At 42.3% G+C, this 23633-nt stretch overlaps 2 protein-coding genes across 3 annotated transcripts in view; one reads left to right on the forward strand and one right to left on the reverse strand.

Annotated features, from left to right (window-relative positions):
• Window positions 1-11050, forward strand: part of syt6a (synaptotagmin VIa) — a 50545-nt gene extending 39495 nt beyond the window's left edge. For both annotated transcript variants that reach the window (XM_029506659.1, XM_029506658.1), the window contains 5 exons: window positions 511-1072; window positions 7504-7624; window positions 8555-8726; window positions 9796-9946; window positions 10979-11050. In XM_029506659.1, the coding sequence (XP_029362519.1) occupies window positions 511-1072; window positions 7504-7624; window positions 8555-8726; window positions 9796-9946; window positions 10979-11050 (1078 nt within the window). The remainder of the gene's footprint in view (window positions 1-510; window positions 1073-7503; window positions 7625-8554; window positions 8727-9795; window positions 9947-10978) is intronic.
• Window positions 11051-16706: 5656 nt separating this feature from the next.
• Window positions 16707-22611, reverse strand: olfml3a (olfactomedin-like 3a). Its single transcript, XM_029507193.1, has 3 exons — window positions 22501-22611; window positions 19824-20130; window positions 16707-17491 (listed from the first exon to the last, which is right to left on the reverse strand). Exons 1-3 carry the CDS (start codon window positions 22609-22611, stop codon window positions 16707-16709), a joined length of 1203 nt encoding a protein of 400 aa, XP_029363053.1.
• Window positions 22612-23633: the final 1022 nt, after the last annotated feature.

Genomic DNA, 23633 nt, shown 5'->3' on the forward strand with positions numbered 1-23633 from the left:
CTTGTATTAAGGTTCGAAGCGAAAATCATCTGTCCTCAGGGTAGTTTTAGGACAGTTTTTCTGGACTTCTAGTGTGTATCTAGATTTTACACCTTTCACGTTCCCCTCACATTAAAGACAAGGCAATCTTGGTTAATGAAAAGCAAAGCTTTTAAAACACATATTCTCAATCAGTATTCTGAGAACATTACAAGACTGACCGTGGCATAAGAGCAGACAAGCTTTCAGTGCTAATTGTTTTCATGCATTTTTTTAAACAATGTAAAGCCAGGCTATAGGGCGTTAGTCTTTTCCTTTTGTGAAAAGAAATAAGAGCTTTAGCCGTTGTCACTGTCTGATCAAATAAAACCTTCACAGCAGATGTGAGGGAACACAAGGTGGCAATCAGCCGTCTCTATGTCAGTGCCTGTCTTTCAAGTCTGCAACATAGCTCCTCAGCACAAACCACAGCTATCTGCTGCCGCTCTTCACCCTGACCTTCTTTGTCGCTATATTTTTCTGTTCTTGCAGGCACAATTCATTCAAAAGGCACTTGCCCAGACAAATGCAGGTAGGCAGTCTAGACCTGGGGAACGACTATGTGCTGGACAAAGAAGAAAAGCCCACCAGCATTGGTCGCATTCAGCCAGAGCTCTACCAGCAGAAGGCCCTGGAGTCTGGGGACTCGTCCAAGAAAGGCAGCAGCAAAAACTGTGGCAGGATTAACATCTCTCTCAAGTACGACTACGAAAACGAGGCACTCTTAGTCAACATCCTCAAGGCGGTTGACCTGCCTGCCAAGGACTTATGCGGCACATCTGACCCATATGTCAAGATCTTCCTGTTGCCTGATCGTAAGAAGTTCCAGACCCGAGTCCACCGGAAAACTCTCAACCCTACATTCAACGAGAGCTTCCAGTTCCCTGTGCCTTATGACGAGCTGGCGGCCAGGAAGCTCCACATGAGCGTCTTTGACTTTGACCGGTTTTCTCGGCACGACATGATCGGGGAGGTGGTGCTGGACAACCTATTCGAGATGTCAGACCTCTCCAGGGAGACCAACATATGGAGTGACATTGAATATGCAACCAGTGTAAGAATCTATTGACTTTTCCGTTTCTTCTACATTCAGTATCAAATCTTGATACCATGGCAAATGCTTAAGCTTAGGACTTCATTTGAATCTGTACGTATCAGAAACGTTATCAGCCAGGGTGGAAAGGATACTGTGGACATGTCTTGTGCAAAATCTATGACAGTAATACAAGTTGAATTTTAGACGTTATAGTGAAATATACACATTTTATCGTGGTTTTAGACTAATCAGGCTACATTTTTATGGCAACCATCTCTCTGACACATCATATGCATTCACTCAAATGAGGCAGTACAAAACAACTCGAAAATTGGGTCTTCGGGGCTGCACTGAAAACAGATCTCTCACAACCACAGGCTCACCATCACTGCATTATGCTAGAAAACTGACTAGAAATCCAATCCCTATTAGCACCAAGGTGATGGTCTCTCTAATAATAGTGTTTGTGTGTGTGTGAGAGAGAGAGCCAAATCATGAGGACTAGATTATTATGTACAGAAAATGACAGTTAATGTGTGGCATTGAGACTCTGTCCTCGTTGCACTCCAAAGGGGCAGATTGTGAGCAGCTCACCAGGGTGAGAAAGCCAGACAGTTGGGTGTTAGGGTGAAGGTGCTAATCAGGTCAAATCAGGGGGCTGCGTACTCCAAGGGACATGATTAATAAAAATATATGTTAGCTGAGAGACAGTACATGGTCAACTGAAATAAGGTAGCTAGAATTTGAATGTTTTCTACACAAATGAATAAACAGAAAATTACAGTCCTACGGTGCACAGCTGCACATTAGATGGGTCCAAAATAAATAAATAATGGTGTCCCCTTTGGAGATTCCTTTAAGCAATGAAGTAAAGAGCAGGGTCTGATTCTCAATGTGCAATGCTCCTTTTAAGGAAAGAAGCTCAAGTCCCTCTCGTGTGTGAGTGTGTTCTTCTTGAATTCTTTATATTCACTGTGTCCAACACTACCCAGGTAGATTTTTAAGTTTCAGGCTTATCTGTGTTATGAATGAAGGCTAGAGTCGAGGATGCTGCTCTCTGAGGATGGATCCTGCGGCTGGCTCCTCTGCAGTCAAATATTCTTCCTTGGTTGGCTCGCCACTGAACACACAGGGTTCAGATCCAGAATAATCTGGTCCGGATCTATAAAAACAAAACACAAAACAATCTATGCATACAGTGCAATATGCATCATTTAAAATCGGCTTTTCTCTATTGCTCTAATTAACTGATTACAATTATTCAAACCCTTTTTTTCCTCGAGTATAACCAGCCCTCAAGGATACACAGACAAAACACTGTAATCATTATGAAATTAATAGATACACATCATGCAAGTTATTTTAGTGCCAATCAACACACAAATAAAGTCATATAACACTTCAAATAAATAGTATTTTACAGGTTCTTTGAATTCAGACAAATGTTGGATGTTTGAGAGGATTATCTTGTGAAATTGTCAGCCAAGATCAAAAATCTTAACTACTTTGTCGATTAAATGAAGGAAATGTGGGCCTGTTTGGGGCCTTACCTCATGAGCCGTTTCACCCTCCTTATGTCCCTCCATAAGGAGAAATAAATCCAGATAAAGTTTTAGCAAAAGGCAACCAGTCCAACAGGTGTCGGCTCTGTCCCAATTTAATGGAAGCTAAAAAAAAAATTAATAAATAAATGAAAAAAAAAAAGGCAACACAATAATGCTGCTGAATTGAACTTCCTCTCTCCGGCTGAAAGGTCAAAGGCCAGCAACACTGTGCAGTTGGATCCTCACTGGCTCACTGACCGGACTGAAAAATGGTCCCAAACTCAGACAGACATGTTTGATTATCTTTGACGTTTGCTAATCTTCATGAATCTTTAAGGTTAATACCCAGAATGATAATTCTGTAGCTCAGCGGTCCTCATAAAAACAGCTGTTTTCTAAATGTCATAATAAACGTGAATCCACTTGGAGCTTTATTAGCAGCGTCCTCGGAACATCCTCTCTGCCCGCTAACCGCGAACACAAATGCAGCTTTCTCAGGCTCTTCCTCTGTCTCCTCACTGGGCCTTTTCCCCTCCACAAAGAAACTTTCCAAAGAAACTTTCCAAAGAAACTCTCCTTTTTTAATCGTTTCGCTAGCTTGCGGGTTTAATTTCAGCGGTAACGTATCACGTGACCGAGACAAGCGAATTGACATGCGTCAAGAGTGAGTCATGGACGGATGTGACGGAGAGGATCCGGTCATTTTTCAAAATAAAACATAGTTCGGATTCAGATATTAAATAAAACGTAAATAATGTAAGTTATTTATTCTTTATCTTTATTTATTCCCGGGGGTTGGAGATCACTTGTCAGCAGTTTGAATCACTTTAAATCGCCATCTCCACAAATTAGTACTATATTTCTTCGATAGAGGGCAGTAATGTCTGAAATGGTGCGAAAACACATGGAGTAACAATTTAAATGAAAAAAACAAAACAAAACTATGAAAGGTTTGGAGAAAGTCTCAAAACTTTGTAAGTGTAATGTAATGTAAACCACCAGACACGATTCCAACGGCAGGAACCAGATCATAGTTCAGTCTTTACCCTGCAATAATAACTGCCATTTATTGAAATACATAAAGAGACCAACACATCACACATGGAGAGATATTTCTACCCCATGCAGTGTTCACCCACACTGTTGGCGTTGTGACTTGTCTGGGGACCACCTTTGGCAACTCGGTGTGCCTTGTCTAGCGGCACCTCGGAGCCCTCATCATTTTATCGCCTCCCAACTCTCTTATATCCAAACCCCCCCCACACACACACACCACCACCACCACCTTCCCACCTCCAGTTGTTGAACTTTAGCTTCTTTAAGGATTGTTCAATCATCTCAATGTTATTGCTTAGGTGGCAGAAATCCTGGGGCCCTCTGCTTGGCACACAAACTTTATCGAACTGCTGAATGACTTTGTGACAAAATCCCTTGCTCACATTCAGTAAAAAATTGGCAACATTAAGAATGCACAGACCGTGGGATTTCAGGAGAAACGTAAAAAAACGAATATGAAGGGGTGAGTAATGGAAGTCTTTGACAGGGTTTTAAAAACACTGCATGGCTTAATGAGTGACAGGCACGGCAGCAGCAAGTCGAGCGAGGATGGAAAGGGAGCAAAAAGAGCTGGGAGCTTTTCTCAGTTTATAGATCAAGGAGGGATACTCGTCGATAACACCAACCTACACGCATTAGATGAAAACTCAAAGGGAGGCTAGTTTATTCATTGCCCTCATTGCCCTTCAAGGTTATGCTAATTTGATGTTGAGGGCTGGTCACAGTATTGGTCAAAGTGGAATTTTGCATTAATGGTGGTGTCAGGTGAAAGGTCCTGGGGGAAGGAGAGCTTTGGACCAACACCAGAGACAATCAATCCAATTGCTATTGAGAGATTTAACTAAAACCATCTTTGTTTAACACAGGGCTGATTTTAAGTCTTGTGAAAAAAAGGCGAGTCCCTAATGCTGACAGGCAAATTGGTATTGGCTGAATGCACACACAGATGCGCCATGCTGTATTCTGCTTAACGAACAAGGCTCAACTTCAGTAAGATTGATTGATTGCCCCAAGAATGATGTGAAAACACAACGTGTTTCCGAGAGGAAGGACCAGTGTAATTAAAAAGTCTTTTCAGCAGCTCGGATTGGGTTTTATTAGCCTGCGGGAGGATTTGTACGAAACATGTTGTCACACCTCCCAGTAGGTCTATGTACCTTCCCTCCTCTGATAACAGCACAAAAGAAATGTTCATTTTAATAATTGCAACTATACGCAAATGAAAGCATATTAATGATTTTCTAATGAGAGGTAAAAAAAGAGCAGGGCCAAACACATAAATAAATCATATGTGAATCAAAATAGATAAAAAAACTGCTGCTGGGAAAATGTGCTGAATATGAGGAGCAGAAAACTATTTAGCTACTCACTTAAAAACTAATTGTATTTTATGATAAATTAATTCATCTAATCTGATTTGAGAGGGTTTTTTTCCCAGCTTGTTTTGTTCCCAGCAGCTGTAACTGAAACTGGAAAGTGTTTTTTGAGGGGGGGCAATGAATTTTTTTCTATGGTTTACGGTTTAGTCCACGCTGTACGCAGCGGTCTGTCAGTTAGAGAGATCTGATGCTTCCCTTCCTTCTTTTGATATTTATTTCTGCAGATAGTTTATTCTTCAGATTTTCATTTACACAGCAGCCTTTCCACCCAAATGGAGGTTCACACAGCCACACCACTATTTGCACTTTGTATTAATTTTGCCATTTATTATAAATAGATGTGTTATTGTTAGCCACGGGGTCGTAACAGAAACAGTATAGGAGGCACCAACTGGAACCACAGCAACTCGACTTTACACGAGAACTGAAGTGTCGCTTTAGGCTTCTAACAACATTTCACATTTGTGCTGCGCTCTCACTTTATGGCTGAAAATTCACACCCTTCAGATGAAATCCTTCACTTCCGCAGCAGAGAGAGCCGAATCACAGCTGTGCATGCCAGTAGACGCTAAGACTGCTGCATTCGGACAGATGTGTTGGGATTTGCCAATCAGCAGGGCTCTCACCAGGCTCATTCAGAGTGATTAGGGGGTCTGCGCGACCTAAATACTGTTTCCAGGATGGGGCTAAGAGCTCGCACTTACTTCACTTGAGGCTTTTATCTCAGAGGGGGCTCATCTGGGGCCGCCTCCATGCAAGTGGCAGCTATGATTTTAATTGGTGGACAGGTTGTACTTGGAAAGTTTTTGCCTTTAAAGCAATTTACAATTTACAAAACATCCTCCGATGGAGACACAAGCCTATAAAACAGTTTAATGTGACTCATTCATCCATTGATCGTGTTGGTAATTGGTTTGCATTAAGTTAAAGTACTGCACTTTAGATTTGACACTGTATCCTTTCTTTTATTGAATGATGATGATCATCGGGGAATGTTTTCAGAAGTTATGATGTTTTATAAGGTAATGAAAACTGCATTTGCCGGTTCGGCAGATACACGCAGGTGATCAGTCTCAATTTCAGACAGCTGGATAACCCCAAGGACGTGACATGAAGCCCAGTCACTCACTTTTCCTGAGGCCAATTTGAGTTCATTATATTTTCTACCGACTTAGCAACCTCATCAACTACAAAAGCTTAATTGTCTCCTGAGAAATAATCCTTAAAGTAGGACAAATTTAAAGGCAGAGTTGGACACTTTGAGAATTACACTTCTTTCTTCTCTTGCCAAAAGTTTGATGAAAAGATCAACCTTCTGTCTGTGAATTCATTGTGGAGCTGCAGGCAAAGAGAGGGGTTACCTCTGTTAGAAAAATCCACAAACTAAAGTCTACTAATTGACTCCTCCTATCTAATTTGCTACGTTGTATAAAAGCACATTTTGTTTTTACCTGTAGGTTAGCGTACAAATTCAACGAAAGAACTACATCTTAATTAATGAGCTTTTTAAAGGGCAAAAACCAAAACGGTTCAAACTGAAAACTTGTCCAATTTTAAGTTCATTTAAATCCAGTGGAAATAAATCTGCACATTTTCGACTTCAAGTATTACTTTCTTGACCTCAGTTGGAAATTTGCACCTTAGACTGTCAGGAAGCAGACGAGAACCAAAAGTGGAGGAAACTGATTCGGAGCTGAGCTCGACTTTCATTGCTCCAATAAGGAGGAGTGTTTTCTAAGACGGTAATGAACAGAAATCACTGGAAAAACTCAATAACTTAAAGAAAATATGTAGAAAAAAACTCAGAGTTCTATATACACATGAATAAACTGCATGAAGCTGGAATGTATGTGGAGCAGCTGGTTCCCCATGTCTGACAATCTCTGCCTGCTAAGCAGTTAATCCTCCTGAGGCTCAAGCGCCACAGTTGATGCATAGCCATGACAGCGATATCAATCCTCTTTTCTCAGTCTCTGAAGAAATTGAATTTTGCTAAATTTTTAACTACCCCATTGTGCGAAATAGAGACACGAGGTGCTCTTCAATCCACACTGTGCTTTACAATAAATATCCATTTGCCTTCTGCTCCTGATCTGAAAAACATGATGCAGCTACCAAAACACAGACTCATGATGCAGTTATTAATCAAGCCAATAATGCAAATGGAAAAAGTTGCATCATTCTGCGTCACATTAGTGTTTTCATTTGTTTCTGAGTAATCTGTACTCTAATAGTGAGATTGATGCTCCGAGCTCAATGCCGGAGGTCTAAAGGATGGCACAACACTCAACAGCTGGGTACAAAAAGCAATTTGTTTTCACTGTCTGTGTCACTGTGTCTGCCCTAAACTGACACAAACCTGGGAAGAGAGAAAGTGCGTGCTTATCAAACATTGCCCTGGATCATCTAGGCTGAATATAAATGTGAAACTGAAAGATTTTTCTTCATGTGTTTGTGTGCGTTCCCACAGGAAAGTGTTGACCTTGGAGAGATCATGTTCTCACTATGTTACCTTCCCACCGCCGGCAGACTCACACTCACTGTCATCAAGTGCAGGAACCTGAAGGCCATGGACATCACTGGGTACTCAGGTGTGTGTCTGTGTTTGTGTGCATGGCACTGTAGCTGCAGTGAGTGAAAATGATCCCCCTACCATCCCATTGTGAGCGTGTCAGGATAAAACAAACAAACAGTGGCGAGCCTCCCCCACTGCTGCGTTCTGTTTATGCCAGCGCTGAATTAATATTCAACTTGCTTGCTTTAATAGTCTGTTGTTCCTCTTATCTTTTCCTGTTTTCTCTAAAATGCACAAATCACCTGTAAAACGTGGCATTTATCGGGCCTTAAATGTCAAGATTCAGATATAATTCAAAGTGAACCCGTCCAATGTTTAATGACATTTCACCACTTTAATGTGACTCCAATTTTTATGCTCAGAGTTTCTTTAGTGGGAGGAGGTGTGTGTGTGTGTGGGGGGGTGGGGGGGGGGCGTTATTGCTGCCTGTGCATCGTAAAAACTGGCGTAGCTCTCAAAGTGTGTCTTCAAGTGTATTGGGAGCCTTCATGTTTGTTGGTTATAGATTTAGGACGGCATACTTCCAACTAAAACACAGCATAATGATCACACCAGGCGATTATCCACTGATGGATGGAGATTGAAATCAGCATTCATCGGGAGGATTACTCAGTCATGCTTTTTAAAACGAACTCCGGCCTCTCATCCTCTTTGTTTACACACAGTATCGACTCGTCTACATTTATGCACATTACTGATGCCACGTCCTGCGGTGGTTTCACGCTCGAGTAGAAACCAAATCAACACCCGTGCACTGGTTGATGAAATATGCCGCTGATGGCTCCATCTTCACGGTGGCGTTGAAGGCAAACACAGGGAAAAACTCTTGTGTGTAATAATCCCAGAAGCCCACCCAGTCTTCACACTAATTGAGCCTTAAACCAGGAGCGAGAGAGAGAGGCGCTGTTTTTGTGCTTGTTGTGACTCTTTTCCTCTCACCCGTTAGATCCTTATGTCAAAGTGTCGCTCATCTGTGACGGGAGGCGTTTAAAAAAGAAGAAGACGAGCATAAAGAAGAACACTCTGAATCCCACCTACAACGAGGCCATCATCTTCGATATCCCACCGGACAGTATGGACCACGTCAGCCTGCACATCTCCGTCATGGACTATGACCTGTACGTATGAACGAGGCGACCGCCGACTTTATTAGTCGATTATCAATCGATATCTTCATCTGATCCAACAAAAGAACGACACCTGAAGGCATCACGTTATCTATTCAGGTAGAAATTAAATGTAATTGATAACTTTAAAGCCCATCTGTCAAATCTGGGTCTGATCAATGAAGGGAATGCTGATGTGCCTTAAACCTGAATTCATGCAAAAGTTGGTTGTAAAAAGAAGTCAGGTTGTATTGAAGTCTATGGGTAAATGACCCGACTTCTCATTCGATTTATTGGCTCAGTGAACATTTTCCGAATGTATTTATGGTGTCAGTTTCTATTTTCAAGTCTTCTTCAATAGAGCGTGATGTAAATTTTTTCAATTATGCTCCCGTTTGGATAAAAATAGTGTGCATTTGTGGCTGACAGACCACACTGAGAATCCAGATTAGGTGCAGAGCAGGTCATATCCACCGCTCACTCCTCTTCAGCTAAATCTTCTCATCTGATTCTCCTGGTTTCATCGGAATCAAGATGGTTATGGCCTAATTTGAGACACTTCACAGTCGGTGATGTCACACGGAGGTGCCTTTTGTCAACAGACAGCTGACAGAACAGAACCATTGTTGTTGTGTTAAAAGTCTGTGTGGGTTTTTTGTTTGTTTGTTTTGTGGGGTTTGGTTTTTGTTATTATTTTTTTTGTGTAATAGGAACAGATACTCTCAGGATTACAGTTCCCATGTGTTTTCTTTATAACCTGCTCCGGTGAGGGGATTCAGATTGTTCTAATAATCTGGGGATTATGTCAAAGAAAACAAAGCTTGCTTTCATTTACACCTCAGAGCAGAGCCCAGCTATATTAAAAACGTCTGACAGCCTTTTTTAGCTGACTCAGTCCAAGTGCCACAGAGACAGTCGGCGGTGGACTCACTCTGTCAGTCAGCAGGACATCTGGATTCAGATTTGTGTCTCCATTGATTCCAAAATCCCCTTCGTGTAATTATAAACGGCAATGTGATGTATGAGCTGTCATGTCAGGTTTGGTCAGATGTACTTATGGAGTACGTGTCTGTCCCCACAGGGTAGGTCATAATGAGATTATTGGTGTGATGCGGGTTGGATGCAGTGCAGAAGGACTTGGCAGGGACCACTGGAACGAAATGCTGGCTTATCCACGCAAGCCCATTGCCCACTGGCACCCCCTCCTGGAGTCTAAGAAGTCAGAGAAGGAGGTAAGTGTTGGGCCGGAGTCAGTTTTCGGGGATTATTCTATTCATGTTCATCATTTAGGATGAGGAATCAAGAGCTAAACCGGTAAATCCCAGTTCGGGTGGAGAGTATTGCTATGGCTCGAGGGCGTAGAGTTGGGATTGCGAGGAGAGTTGCGGGGGAGCATGAGGCAGCAAAAATAAAAATACTGCAGGAAGTTCCGGTGAAGGCAGCTGCTCTGAAAACAAGAGGAAGTGAGTTATTTCAGTCTGATTATCTGGTCCATTGTCCAGCGCTGTCAAGCTGCAGCAGCCACACCGCACAGCCCACAGAGGCTATTAAGTCGCTTGCATCAGTATCATCATTAAACGCCTGCTGTGACTCACAATTCTCTCAAATCTGCGCACAAACACAATACATGTATGTTTGAAGTGAATGGACTCACACTTTCTGAACCGGTCATTATCTACGACACCTTGAGATGAGCAAACGTCTTTTATTCAGTAAATATTTGGGCTCCTTTGAAGTCCAGAATTTGCCGGGAAATCGTTGTTTTTTTCCCTATCAAAGTAATCCAGTGCTGACTGTGATGAAAGCAGAATTACTGATAGCCATTTCGATTAACTTCTAATGGCGCCACTATAGATAGGAACAAAATGAAGCGGTGCCCATACTCACTGAAACCATGGAAACAAACGTCCTTTTTCACATCATTTAAACTATTAATGGAATTGTACTTCCATGATCACAAATCCTCAATAAAATCAAGAAAAAATGGCTCCATCATCGTTAACATTTCTAAATGTCGTGATGTCCCATCAAGTTATGTATTTTTAAGTGCATCATAGTTTGTTTGTTGTGTTTTTTTTTTTTTGATGATGCCTGTATCCTGGCAGATATTCAAGAATTATTGATTAACTGAGTGAATTGAGTAACACGTGGAGCACAGATATTCTCCTCTGCTCAGGTATGTGCTCTGTGACGGCGCTGTAAAAGAGAGAGAAACGGCAGCGTGTGCCTGATGAATCACTGCCTTGTGTATGTGTGTCCTGCAGTGGAAGGCGAGGACAGCCAGCTTTGACAGCCAGGGCTCCTGCCCCTCGCCCAGACCCCCTGCCAGTCCCTGAGCAGAACCACCTGTGACCCAGCAGCCCACAAGGGGGTTTCCTCCCTCCTGCTGATCCACTTCCTGTCTGTCTGATTGAGGAGAAACACAACCCCACTGTCTCTCCCTCTCCCTCTCTCTCTCTCTCCTGCCCCGCCCCTCCCCTTCCTGAAGTCTAGCCCTAAGGCCCTCCCAAGAACTGATCTAGGACCACCATCAGCCAGTTAGTCTTGTGAAGCGCACAGTCTTTGTGGGTCTCTGATTTGAAATGTGGGTGTTGAGGTGAACCAGAGCTGCCCTCGTTGTGCTCAGACCAGACCGGCTGGGCGTCCAATCTGCAGACATTTAAGGCTGAGCCGTCCAGGGCCGAGCTGAACAGATCTCTGTGTCCTCACAGGAGACTTTCCGAAAGAGCTGAAGATTCAGCTCTGTGCTGAATCAGACACTGTTTGATGGAAGAACTCAGTCGGATTTCGCTCCCCGGGAGCAGCAGGAGTTTCACAAAGGGAAGCTGAGGACACACATCCGGGGGTTGAAAAAGGAGACGATATAAAACAGAATCTGAGGCTACTTCAAAACTCTGCAGCTGTCTCCATGTTGAATTTTAAAGTGCTGCAATAGCATAAAACAATATTGAACTGTAGCATTTTGGAACTGTTAGATGTTAAAACCAACTCCATCAGGCAGGCATTGTTTATGATTAACAGAGCCAAAAGCAATTTCAAAGCTTCAGCTGAGTTCAACGTTGAGTTCTTTGACTTTCACCAAAACAAGCGATTAAAATGATGTCTGTCTCATTGAGAAGAGGCTGAAGCTCAAGTGTTGTCATCACAATCAGTCGTGACAAACAGAAGGCAACAACAAAGTTTATTAGTACTCACACATTGCAAACTGGCTGCGGTGTTGTTGCTGATTTCAGTTCTTTTTCAATCCATTAAGACGAACGTGGTTAAATTTACTCACGAAGGCACAAGTAGCTGATACTGTAATAATTAAAAAAAAAACACAGTTCAATAAGAGACACTAAAACGGTTATTTTACTGAGGAAAAAAAAGGCTTTTAGCTATTGGAGCTGGTGAGGTTACTGTAAACAGGGAAAACTGTGAGCACACTTTACACACCCATACCTCCTGTGTTTAATGTTTGTCTCAGTGCGATATTCACCCTTTCTTCCAAGTGAAAACTCAACACACTCAACATGTTTCGCTCATGTTTCCCTCCATGCGTTTTTTTTTTTTTTTCTGAACAGGTTTCGGTTGATGTGTACAGTTTCACATACGGCCGGTGACTGTATGTACGTTTTTGCTTTTCCAATCAGAAAACCAGATGATGACAGGAAGATTACATTTTGAAACATAAAAAAAATATAAAAATAAAAAAAAAAGAAGAAACATACTGACATTCTGAATATATGTAGCCTTGTTGGTGGTGATGGTGAAACTTAAAAACACGCAACTCTCTCGATGTTTATCCTGTCGTTAATCTTGCTGTTGTACAGGAACAATGTGTGTGAATTTGCCATCCAAACGCTCGATCTGCAACATGTGGTAAATGATATTTGATGAGAATGAGACTGTGGCACTGCTGTGATATCTTTTCTTTGCACAGTATAAAAAAACAACAACACATTACCAAGAGCCATTATGGAAATTAACTCAAAATGATCACAAATCAGCAAAGGCAAGGCGTGGAAAATGTTTAATATCCTGTTAAGGAAAATTAATTGTTATCATCTAGTCTTCTGGTCAGATACAAGGCTTTTAATATGGCAGTAAGCACATAGATTTTTTTTTCTTTCTATTTTTATTTAAGATGCCCACATTTATTTTAATGAGGACTGCAACAATTTGTCAACGTTTGTTATCTATCCTTAAGTGGCAGTTTCATGTGTGTTGTAATTCCCACTATGGGACTTGATAGGAGCAGATGAACGGAAAATGCATCACGTTGTTATGAGACTCATCATGATCTTGTGTACCAGAGAAATCCTGTTCGCCGTTTTCGTTATGAATATGAATTATTGTTGTTATTATTATTATTATACAGCCTGGATGCTGCAGTTTTGCAGTAAAGCTAACACATCTGACATATATAGTGTCTGGTATATATTGCACGCCGATGTTAGTATCACCATCACATCACTGTAATGTTACTCTTCATATAAAGGGTGTTGTGTGCTCGTATATTGTGCAGCAGGCATACAGCAGGAATTTAACTAATGCTAATTTTACTCTTTTCACGCTCATATGACTTCTGTGAGATCTGTTCTCAGTTTAATTTGTTCTGTTCACTGACATTTTCATATGGAGACACATAATTTCTACTAGTGACACTTTTGTTTAGCGTATGACCAAATTTCTCGCGGCAAGCAAAGCAAGTTGTGTTCCCATCCGCCACCTTTTCCAGGTCAAGGCATGTCGAGATAAACAGCCGGTGGCTCCAACATGGACAACAAAACAAAGAAGAGAACAACATATCTCAACATAAATAAAACAATGTACAAAAGATGTTGGAAACATATTCATGTTTGTTTAATTTAAAAAAAACGGACAGTCTACTTTTTGCATCTTTGTTGAAGAAGCTTCCAAAGCGTCATGATTGATTTGCACTTTTCATCACCTTTATTCTTTAAGTAGAGCATTTTTGTTTTAGCTGTTTTGGGTTGTTTTTTGTTTTTTTTTTTTGGCCTTTTTTGAATGCAATTTGAAAATGTATGCATGAAAACACACACAGTGTTTCCTGCTGCAACGAGACAGTCGTGTGATGTTGGCCATTAAGGGCTCGACGTGTGGTGTGTCGTAATCAAAGAAAAGAAAAAGGTTTGGAAATGCCAGCACAAGTCCCGCTTTAGGTGGACTGCTGCAAGTTATTTTATGTCTAAATGCATAAATATCCATCCGCAGTCTATTTCCTCCCCTTTGCTGCAGCACCAGCTTTTAATAAAAAAGAATCATTTTTCTTCTAGTTTCAGGTTTACCCACTACTGAAAATGTTTAGTTTTTTTAAAATGTTCTGCTGTAATTGGTGAACCCAGATATAATCAGTACAATCAGTCCAGTAAATGCTACTGAGTCGTTTTGATATCAGACAAGGAAACATTCACAGAATTACATTTTCCCGTTTCTTTGAATGAGAAAGTGCATCCAAACCTTTGACCGGCCGTGTATATTGGGTCCGAGTTGTGCAGAGAATTTCTATTTGATGCAAGCTTCCTGAAAAAACGTTTGGGTTTCTATTATCTCGGCAGCAGCCCAGGGCAGCTTTAATCTGATATGTGAAGACGTATTTTTTTGGCCACGGTTTAGACCGGTCTAGACTGCTGGTGCCTCATTCAGAAGGCGAGGACAAGTGATACAGCAGCTCAAAAACCAGAACGCAGCACAATATATCACAACAATCTGCGAAAATGTCATTGGCCAGACATGAGGACGTGAGCAGATGCATCCAGCAGATCTGTTGCGTCTGTTATAGCCATTTCCTCCACAGTTAGATTCACCCACGGGGCGGGCTGCTCGGTGCCTCGGCGGGGGCGTGAAGCTGAAACGACAGCCCTGGGGGCAACTGATGGGTGGACGGGTCAGCATCTACAGAGCAGTGGCATTTCTCTAATTGGCGCTTGTTATAGGGAGAATGAGTCAGTGCTATGTTGTTTGTGTTTGACGTAATCCGTCATCACATCAACAACCCCCCCCCCCCCACCTCCGCAGACGTGTTCGCTGTCAGTGGTGAAGTTCCTCTCTGATCTAATGGCATTATTCTTGTATTTTTAAAACCTTATTTAAATGTAAACTTGGAAAAACGTGGTTGAATACTTACATAGTTTTTGTTACACTTTTTTTTGGTTTGTTTAGTTTTTTGAAAATGTGCTTTATGATGATCATATATTGCTCTGAAAATGTGGTGTGAGTTCATAGTAGAAGAAACCTGTTAAATCACTTGCCTCAGTTTATGGACTGTTTGAAGACCTCCTAGCTTTGCCTACTATTGTAATGTTTCTATATATGATCTTGTATCCCTTCCAAATGTTATGAATAGCACTGAATTTCCAATTTTTTATTGAACATTTTTGTATTTGTAATAATAGAAATGTTAAAGAAAACGTTCTGGTGACATCGACGGTTGTTAGTTCAAGACAAGAGTCTATTATGAGTTCATTTTAGACCCTAGATCATTATCTAGACTCGCCATATGAGTGACCCAGTGTGTAAAAAAGTAAACTGAGATAGTCTACAGTGTTTCTGCCACAACTTGTCATATTTATTTATCTATTTGTTTGTTTTTTCGTTTCAACAAGTCTGAAAATCAAACAGCAGAGAAGAGTTTGTTAAGTTGTTTTGTTTTTTTTTCACATGGGGTGTGATGTGTTATCGGTTCTGTGACACGACTTTCTTTGCTTTGATTAAAAGACTTATGCAAAAAATGGGCCCAGCGTTGTTTTTGTTTTTTTTTTTTTTTGGCAAACTCACCGTATAATAACAGCAGCACAGCCAGTGGCTTAATAAGCAGGATGAAGCGCAAGAGAAATGAGATTCCTACTGAATCACACAGTCAAATTAAAGGAGAGGAGGGGAGGGAGCACACAATTACTCACAAACCCAACACACACACCACGAAGCGGTTGGTTTTGACATTGAGTGGATGTTCTGTATTTTTTTCCCCACTTTGTGTATTTTACATGATAAGAAAGAATAAACTAAATAAATTATATTTCCAAAGGCTAATTTATTCAGTTATATTTAGAAATGAGTGGCAGTATCTGCGATGTGCATTAAATTCTCTCTGGATCTCTGCAGGAGGTGGAGGAAGTGCAAAGCCACCAATAGCATTCACCACTTTGCCACGCCCCGTGAATTGTGGGCGTGATTTCTAATTATCCTCCTCATTGTACAGCTGCCGGGGCCTGGCGTCTTCGTTCTTAAAAGGGATTGCAAGGAGATAATGGATAATATGATCATAACTTTTGGAGGGCTCTCCCAGGGAGGGCGACCTGAGGAAGCGTCCTCAGCTAGCATACGGTCGTATAATTAGCTGCTTTACTGGCTCGTAATAAATTTGAAAAGCTTTGAGGCCATCAATAACTCCAGTTCAGTCGCAGATGGAGTTAGAGCTGAACCTTGTTAAGACTCAAAGCAGAAGTAGTCCCATGTCTGCACATTGATTAACTGATGTTAAGCTAAGTACATTTGCTCTGTTGTTCCCTCAGCGGTGGAGGGGAGAGGTTATATCCCGTTTTCCTGTTTCAGAAAAAAGTTTGACAATTTACTGCCGAGAAGAGCACGAAGATTTTTCATATATCACGCAGGAATGCTGGAAAGGTGGCTAACATCTACCTTCCTGCACTCCCAAAGCTCGCTGGTCAACATGTTTATATCTCATTTGCTGAACCCGAAGGAAAACAAATTGTGGCTTAAGCTTTTGATGGACGGTGGCGGCTTTAGACACGCAAGTGGGATCAACATTTTCGACTCCCAACACAAAGAGTGAATTAGTGTATTTCCCGTTAGCCTGTGGAATTTATTTCTTAAAAATCTTCAGAAAAAACACGTTGCAGATCATTAACTATCTCTGAGTTCTGTTAAAGTAATAACTGTAAGTCCAATAACTCAGGCAAAGTATCATGTGAGGAAAAAAACTTGCCCCCCCCGCCTTTGGAAACACGACGCCACCGACCAATGCTGTCAAACCAGGAGCTTCCTCTTCATGGTCAGCCTGTAAACGATTTGGTAGCCGTCGTCCCAGCCGTAGAGCTGTGTCTCCTCTGGGTTGTATTTCAGACTGGCGTGGGCTCCGTACCTCCGGGGGAAGTACAGCAGCGGCGCTTCCTCGCTGATCACCACATCGTTGACGTCGAACACGCACTGAACCCGGGAGCGGCTGGCCAGACGGGTGTTGTACACGACATAGACGGTCCCGCAGACCACGAAAGACGCCTCTGCGTTCTCCCTTGGGCACCCCGTGTCCCAGATTTGCTCTATATCGAGTGTGTCTGGGTCCATCTTTGCGAGGTTGATGTTTGGCTCGCTGTCACTGGTGGCATACAGCAGCCACAGGCCCTCGCCATCCACCGCGAGGTCCGCAACGGTTTCTGGGTTGAGGCTGTAAACCGTAGCTCGGCTCTCCACGGGGAACATGGCGACATCTGTCACCGAGCCGCCGAGCAGGTCGTATTTGACGACCTGCAAGTCGATCTCGTCCTCCTGTTTTATGTAATATAGATAGTCGTTATAGACCGCGCTGCCAGCACCTCTCCAATCAAACGGCAGCCGGATCTGTCTGCTGCCTGTGACTCCTGGAGAGCGGGAAAAGTCAAGCACAGAGTTGAACTGATAGATAATATCCCCTGATGTCCCATTAAAGATGTACACCTTGGAAGATCTGGGGTCTCTGGTCCACGTGCCCTTGGGACTGCCCACTCTCTTCAGGATTTTCACTGATCTGATGCCAGAGATGATTTCCACACAGTCTGCGCAGAGAGAGAGAGAAAAACCGCAAATAGAAAGAAAAATGTTTTTGTGCATGGACAAATAATTACAGAAAACGGTGCACAACTGACCATCTGCCTGATTGCTCCTGTGTCCATTAGGCCTTCCACTCCCACATGGCACATAATATAGTTATGAAGGGAGGAGCTGCTGAATTAGTTCAAGTAACTGATTTTAGATGCAGAATATACCAGCACGTTCGTCTTCAGCTTCTGTTTTTGAAACCAATCAAACCTTGCAGTATTTTTTCACACCTACCTAAAACTTCTGCGCACTAATGCATGTAATTAAAACCTTTGGTGTTATATAAGAACTATTGGTCGGGCTGTCAGGACAAAACTGTAGTAACCATAAATACCAACAGGATCCAGAATTGGCTTCTGTGCAGGGAGAAAATACAGGATGAGAAAATGTTGAGTAACAGCATTAGCTGATTGTAGTTTATTCTAAATCTACAGAAAATATAAACAAAACTGTAAAAACAACGTTGATTCTTTTCACTTATGGAGTTGAAAGGGCTCATAATAAGAAACATCAGCCTCCAAACTTTGTCTCCCAGTCCTTTGTACATTGCTTAGGAATATGGAGACACCCAGTCTAATCCATGTGGAACTCCTTTCAACAATCTGAGTGAGGAAAGCTCTCTGGTGGTGGGGGTGGGGGCGGTGCTCATCTCAGATGATCAGCCTGTTTTTAGATTTAGATCAAGTTGAACTTTGAGGTCATCTATCAAGCGACGCTAAATGTTTTACACTATTTCCACTCAGTCTATCAAACTATCACTCGTAATGTTTATTTTAAAACTTTAACTCTGATTACTTCCTATTTTAATCGTGAGTACTTGAAGTTAAAAAGAAATACTTGTGATGTAAAAGGTTGTGAGGCACTTTATATCCACTTGAAGGGAAATAAAAAAGGCAATGGCTTATTACGAGAAACTGAATACTGGAGACGACTGCATCCACATGATGCATCTACAGAGTGAAAGGAGAAATTCCATGACTATTAAAAAAATTTCTCAAATGCAACAACTGAATTGAGATTCATATCTTGTTGCAATTTGTTCCATAAGAACGTTTCTGCCAAGAGTCATTTCTCCAGTGAAACGTGTATTTATAGCCTAAAATTTGGTAGACTTGAAGCAGCCTGCGGCAGAGAATATCTGACTCTTTAAATGAAGGCAAATTCAAAGCAGTCAGGGAGAAATTGGGCACAGAGACTGATAATGAGATGAAGAGTGTGTGCAGCTCGCTGACAGCATGAAGATGCTTTCGCTAAGAGAATTAAGCCTGATACCTCGCATTTCATTAAAAGGAATGAAAAAAAAAGAAAAGTGTCCTGCAGCGACTTGTGCGTTACGCTCATGAATCTGAAGTGGCACCTCTTCGTTTTGGGTCATTTCACAGACGCTCACAATGGATCGCTGTGTGCAGACCTCCCTCCTGCGAACACGAGCCGGGAAAGTAACGCCGCTGACCTTGGGTCATGTTTCCTGTCCCTCCTCTCTGCAGAGACGAGGCCCCCAGATCTGGCACACAGAAGCTAATGGAGGGAGTCTTTATTGTCATCATATCTTTGTATCTGGGAGCTCTGAAAGCAAGAAAACGTCCCTCAATTATTGACTGCAGGAGCATTAGGGCTTTTATGATATTACTAGATAATTCTCGCAGTTATGATTTATTGATTCTCTTCTTCAGGCAGTCAGAAAAATAAAGACATCAATCTTCTTCTTATTTGCTTTGCAAGAAGAAGAATTTAGTGACCTATCAGAAGGAGTGTAGATTTAAGTGCAAAAATATTTCATTAATCACTAAGTGCAACAGTGAATCAGTGAAATCTGAAGCCAACGTAAAGTCGGCTGTATTTCACGGAATTGAAGTGTGAACTATTCACGCCGAGTTTTCGGTTATAAATCCGTGTATTTGCTCAGTAAATGATTCAGTGAGGCATTTCTATTTCAGCGCCGTTTGTCGCAAGCACACAACTTTTGGTTGTGGAGATTACAAAGACAAACGCTGGCCTCAACATCCAGCCATATTTCTCCTGGAAAACATGACTGCCCACTGACTGAAAGTACTCCCTTAAATGACTTGTAACAGCACTGTGTTTGTTTCCCATTTTCCAGTGGCACAGTTTTTCCGAGACAGCAGCTGAGCAGAAGGGCTGGTGCGGTGCCTGGTGAGATGTGTAATGCCGACTGCATATGTATATATCTGGGACGAGGTCTGACTGTGCCAACGCTGCGTCAGGAATGACAGCGAAAGGTCAAACGCACATCCTGAAGTGTGTTGGTGTTGTTTTCCTGCAGCTCACCAGAGACTTCAGAGTGGAGCTCCTCCCAGCCATCCTCCTCCTCTCCTCTGCTCTCCCGCTGTCCCCAGGCCTCCTGCTCCACCACCCTGTCTGCCTTATTCGCACAGGCCCGGGGGGAAGTCTGGATTTCCACGTAGTCCATCTCGCGTTCCACCCGATCCACCTGGGCCGCGGCCCCCTCCAGGTCTTTGGACAACGTGCCGTGCTCGCTCCTCAGCCCGGCCATGGTCTCGGCAGTTAGCTTTTTGAAGTCCTGCAGCTCTGTGTGGTAGCGATGGGACTGTTCGTGCCAAAACTGCATGCGGTCCTACAAGGCAAAAAAAAAAAAAAAAAAGGGCGCTATGATGGCGTGTTGGATGAAGTTCTCTGTTTTTTAGGACAGTGTTAAAGTAAACCTTTTAGCCACACTCACACTATGATTTTAAAAACCGCAGTCTGACGGTCCAAACTAATTTTGCTTTAGTCCCCTGACGGTGAATCCTTTTAGGATCCCTGGCTTTTCCTCTGTGCCAACACAAGGTTGTCTTTTCTGATTCCACATATACTAGCTTAGAAAATTTGGTAGAGATATTCTTGCATCACTCAGGATTCAGAGACGGAACTTTGATGATCCCTTGAAAAGGAATAGGAAGATGACTTAATTGAGAAAAGCAACTGATAATATACATCATGGTGACGTGACGGAAAGAGACCAAGCTTTGTTGAAAGACACTGAATCAGTAAAATGCATATGAACACTGATAAAGTTAATAATAATTATAAACTAGGTTGATTAGGTACCTGGCTAAAGTCAAAGCTGCATTAAAAACAGACTGGAGCTGATAGCCAGGCGTCTAATGTTTTGCCTGTTTTGGCCGCAAACTATAGTAGCTGCAGAGATGAAACTAAAACCTCCAAAAGGGAGCTAATCAATCAGATCTTCTTCTTTTTTTGTTGTCGCTAACATGAGAAGAACATGGTGGCTCACATGTTGGCTGGGAGTTTTGGTAGAAACTGTTTTCATGTTGGAGGAGTTCACAAAGTCTGCAATGGACGTCAGACATTTATAACACTGAAATGAAATTCCTTTTGATTCTTTTGACTTCTGGACTTGAAATAATGGAAACAGACAATGATCGAGGGATCTAAAGGTAGGAGTTGTCATATTGCTGCTTTAAATCTGAATGATGATGAATGTTACTGATGGGTTTTTTTTTTTTGTTTTTTTTTTCTGAAGCGAAGCGAAGAAAGAGTCTGCACCAACAATGTGAAGCATGTCGATAATTTAAGACTGTTGCTACGCTACTTTGCACAGTTTTAAATTAGTCACCAGCGACCAGGTGGTTGTAACAGGCACCATCGAGCCTCATGCAGAGAAATGGCAACAACAACGAGCATGGTGGAGATGTGTTGTTCAAGATTCAGGACAGCAATGAGAAGTGTAGTGCAACATAAGATGACAGCAGTCAGGCTGAGGGAGAACAGAAGGATGCTTTGTCAACCCCCCCCCCCAGTTAATTACAGCCGGGGGGAGGCTGTTTTTGGATAAAAACACTGGATGCTGCTCTGCCTGTTGTTATGAATCCACCTCAAAACACCTTCGGGTGTGAGCGCTGGTCTCACGCAGCTGCTCGTTGTGTTGCCTGACATCATAAATCTCAGATGGTAAGACGTGTCTGTTTCAATCTAAGCTTTATCATCATCCGCAAATAGAAAAACATCGCTGTTGTTTCTCGGTGACGTGATTGACGCAGTCAGAGTGACGGGTGAGTCATTCAGAGGAAGATGTAATAACTGAAGGCTCCTTGGTTTCATTTCTCCTTCCTCTTGCTGCGGGCCTGTGGTCAAATGGAAATGAAAATTCAATGAAAACTTGCAGATGACTCGTCCGTGTTAATATCGATCCGTCGAACCAGCATATTGGAACTGAGACTGGAGGGAAGCCAGTGTGTGTGTGGGGGGCAAAGAGAGGAGGATTTAGCTGTAAATAGATCATTCATTTCATGCAGATAGCAGTTTTTATGATTGCCATTTTCATATATATATATTTACATTTGCATCACAGGCGCAAAGCTGATGAAAAAGAACGCGCCAAACAAGTTCACTGAAATTACTCCCCTGAGGAAACCCAACATGTAAGCCTTTTGCATTCCATGTCACACTCACTTTAAGCCCACATCCAACTGCTTTATAACCGTTTTAACACATAATAGCAATGGTAGAAGTAATTTCGGCCCTTCCCCCGAGGTGATTTATTGTAGAAAGGCAGATTCATTTTTGTTTTACCTTTGAAGAGTGCCTCTTTGTGTCGGGCTGTTTGGATGTTTTGACTGCGTGGCAACGAGAGCTGGGCTTATACTCATTATCAGTGTGTCCCTGTCATAAATGACTGCAGAAATGTTGTGGAACAGGAGCTGTGTGTTGCATGAGAAGCAGAAGCCCCGCATGCATCAACTGATATTCTGCCAGAGGGCCCCTGCAAAGTTGATGAGCTGGGCAGAGATTGTATTAATTGGACTGCGTTAGTTAAGACGATGATTTAAAAAAAAAAAAAAAAAAAAAGTACAAAACATCAGTTAGAAAGTCAGAAGGACATCAACCGGTACTGCTAATTTTTTTAATGGCTGTTACTCTTCAGAGATGTGCACGAAAGCATATTGATGAATTATCAGTCATTCTGAGGACGGTTGCTTCTTACCTCAATAGCCAACAACCTGTTCTCCAGATAATCCATCAGGCCCTGGTAGTAATGCTGAGCTCCTGTGAAAGTCCAGGCTGTGGAAACAAGGAGGAGTAACACCGGCTTCATTGTGAGCCGATTAAAGGGACAAGCCGAGTTTCTTTGTCTGCCCAGATTTCAGATTTCAGATTTCAGACTCTCTAGGTTTTCCTCCCTGATTCCCTTCCCAGCTGGACGGTCCTGCAGAGCCTCTCTCAGCCTATAAACACCTTCACGGAGCTACAACAACGTGTGAGAGGGAGAGAGAGAGGAAGAGGCCGCTCTGAGAGTCTCCGATTCTTTCACCGCTCTCACTTTGCTGGAATGTTTTCACAAACTCTCAGGGAGGAGCCTTGAGCCTCTTACCGTTTGCTGTCCGAAATAAAAAATTAAAATAAAAATGAAGTGCTCCACACACTCTGTGCCTTTGTGTTTCTTTGCACATTTTGCATGCATTGTCTCAGGTCAGGTCAGCAGGTAAACATACGGAACATAACCGAGATGACACCGGTTGGTTTGCTCAGCATCCTCAGCTGTGCCGTAGTTTTCAAGCAGTTGAAAGAAGAGTGCAGGTTTATACATCAGTCAATAGTCATATACAGTTCATATACGACGGTGCACCTGCAGGAACAGAGCCGTAAATGGACCAGAGTCATCCAAGAGGCTGTAATTCATATGTAAATGGATTATATTGTCACTGTGAAATATAACAGCAATAAACCTTTGGGCAAAGATCCACACGCTGATCATGATGCAGGCCAGGTTTTATGTCCTGTCATATAATCCCATTAAGCACAGAGCATATGTTTTTATTCAGCAACAAACTCGTGCTGTTGTTTGCTGTTCAACCTGCAGAACACGCATGAAGAATTATGTTCCGAATTAAAGTCGATGCCTTGAAATTCATTTCTCTGTAGCCATCATGAAATCAGCTTCTGGTAGTTCTTTTCAAACATGTTAAAGAACCTGGGAGACACGCCTTGTTCTCCCAGGACCAGTGCGATGATAAATAACGATATTACGATTTGATTATTTTCCATTTCACGTAGAAAATTAGTTTGCATTTGTTTTCTGCTGCCAGCTTCTTCTGTGAAATGCACCGTTCTGCTTTC

The sequence above is a fragment of the Echeneis naucrates genome, chromosome 7, assembly GCF_900963305.1.
Source record: "Echeneis naucrates chromosome 7, fEcheNa1.1, whole genome shotgun sequence".
In the NCBI taxonomy this organism is placed as follows: domain Eukaryota; kingdom Metazoa; phylum Chordata; class Actinopteri; order Carangiformes; family Echeneidae; genus Echeneis; species Echeneis naucrates.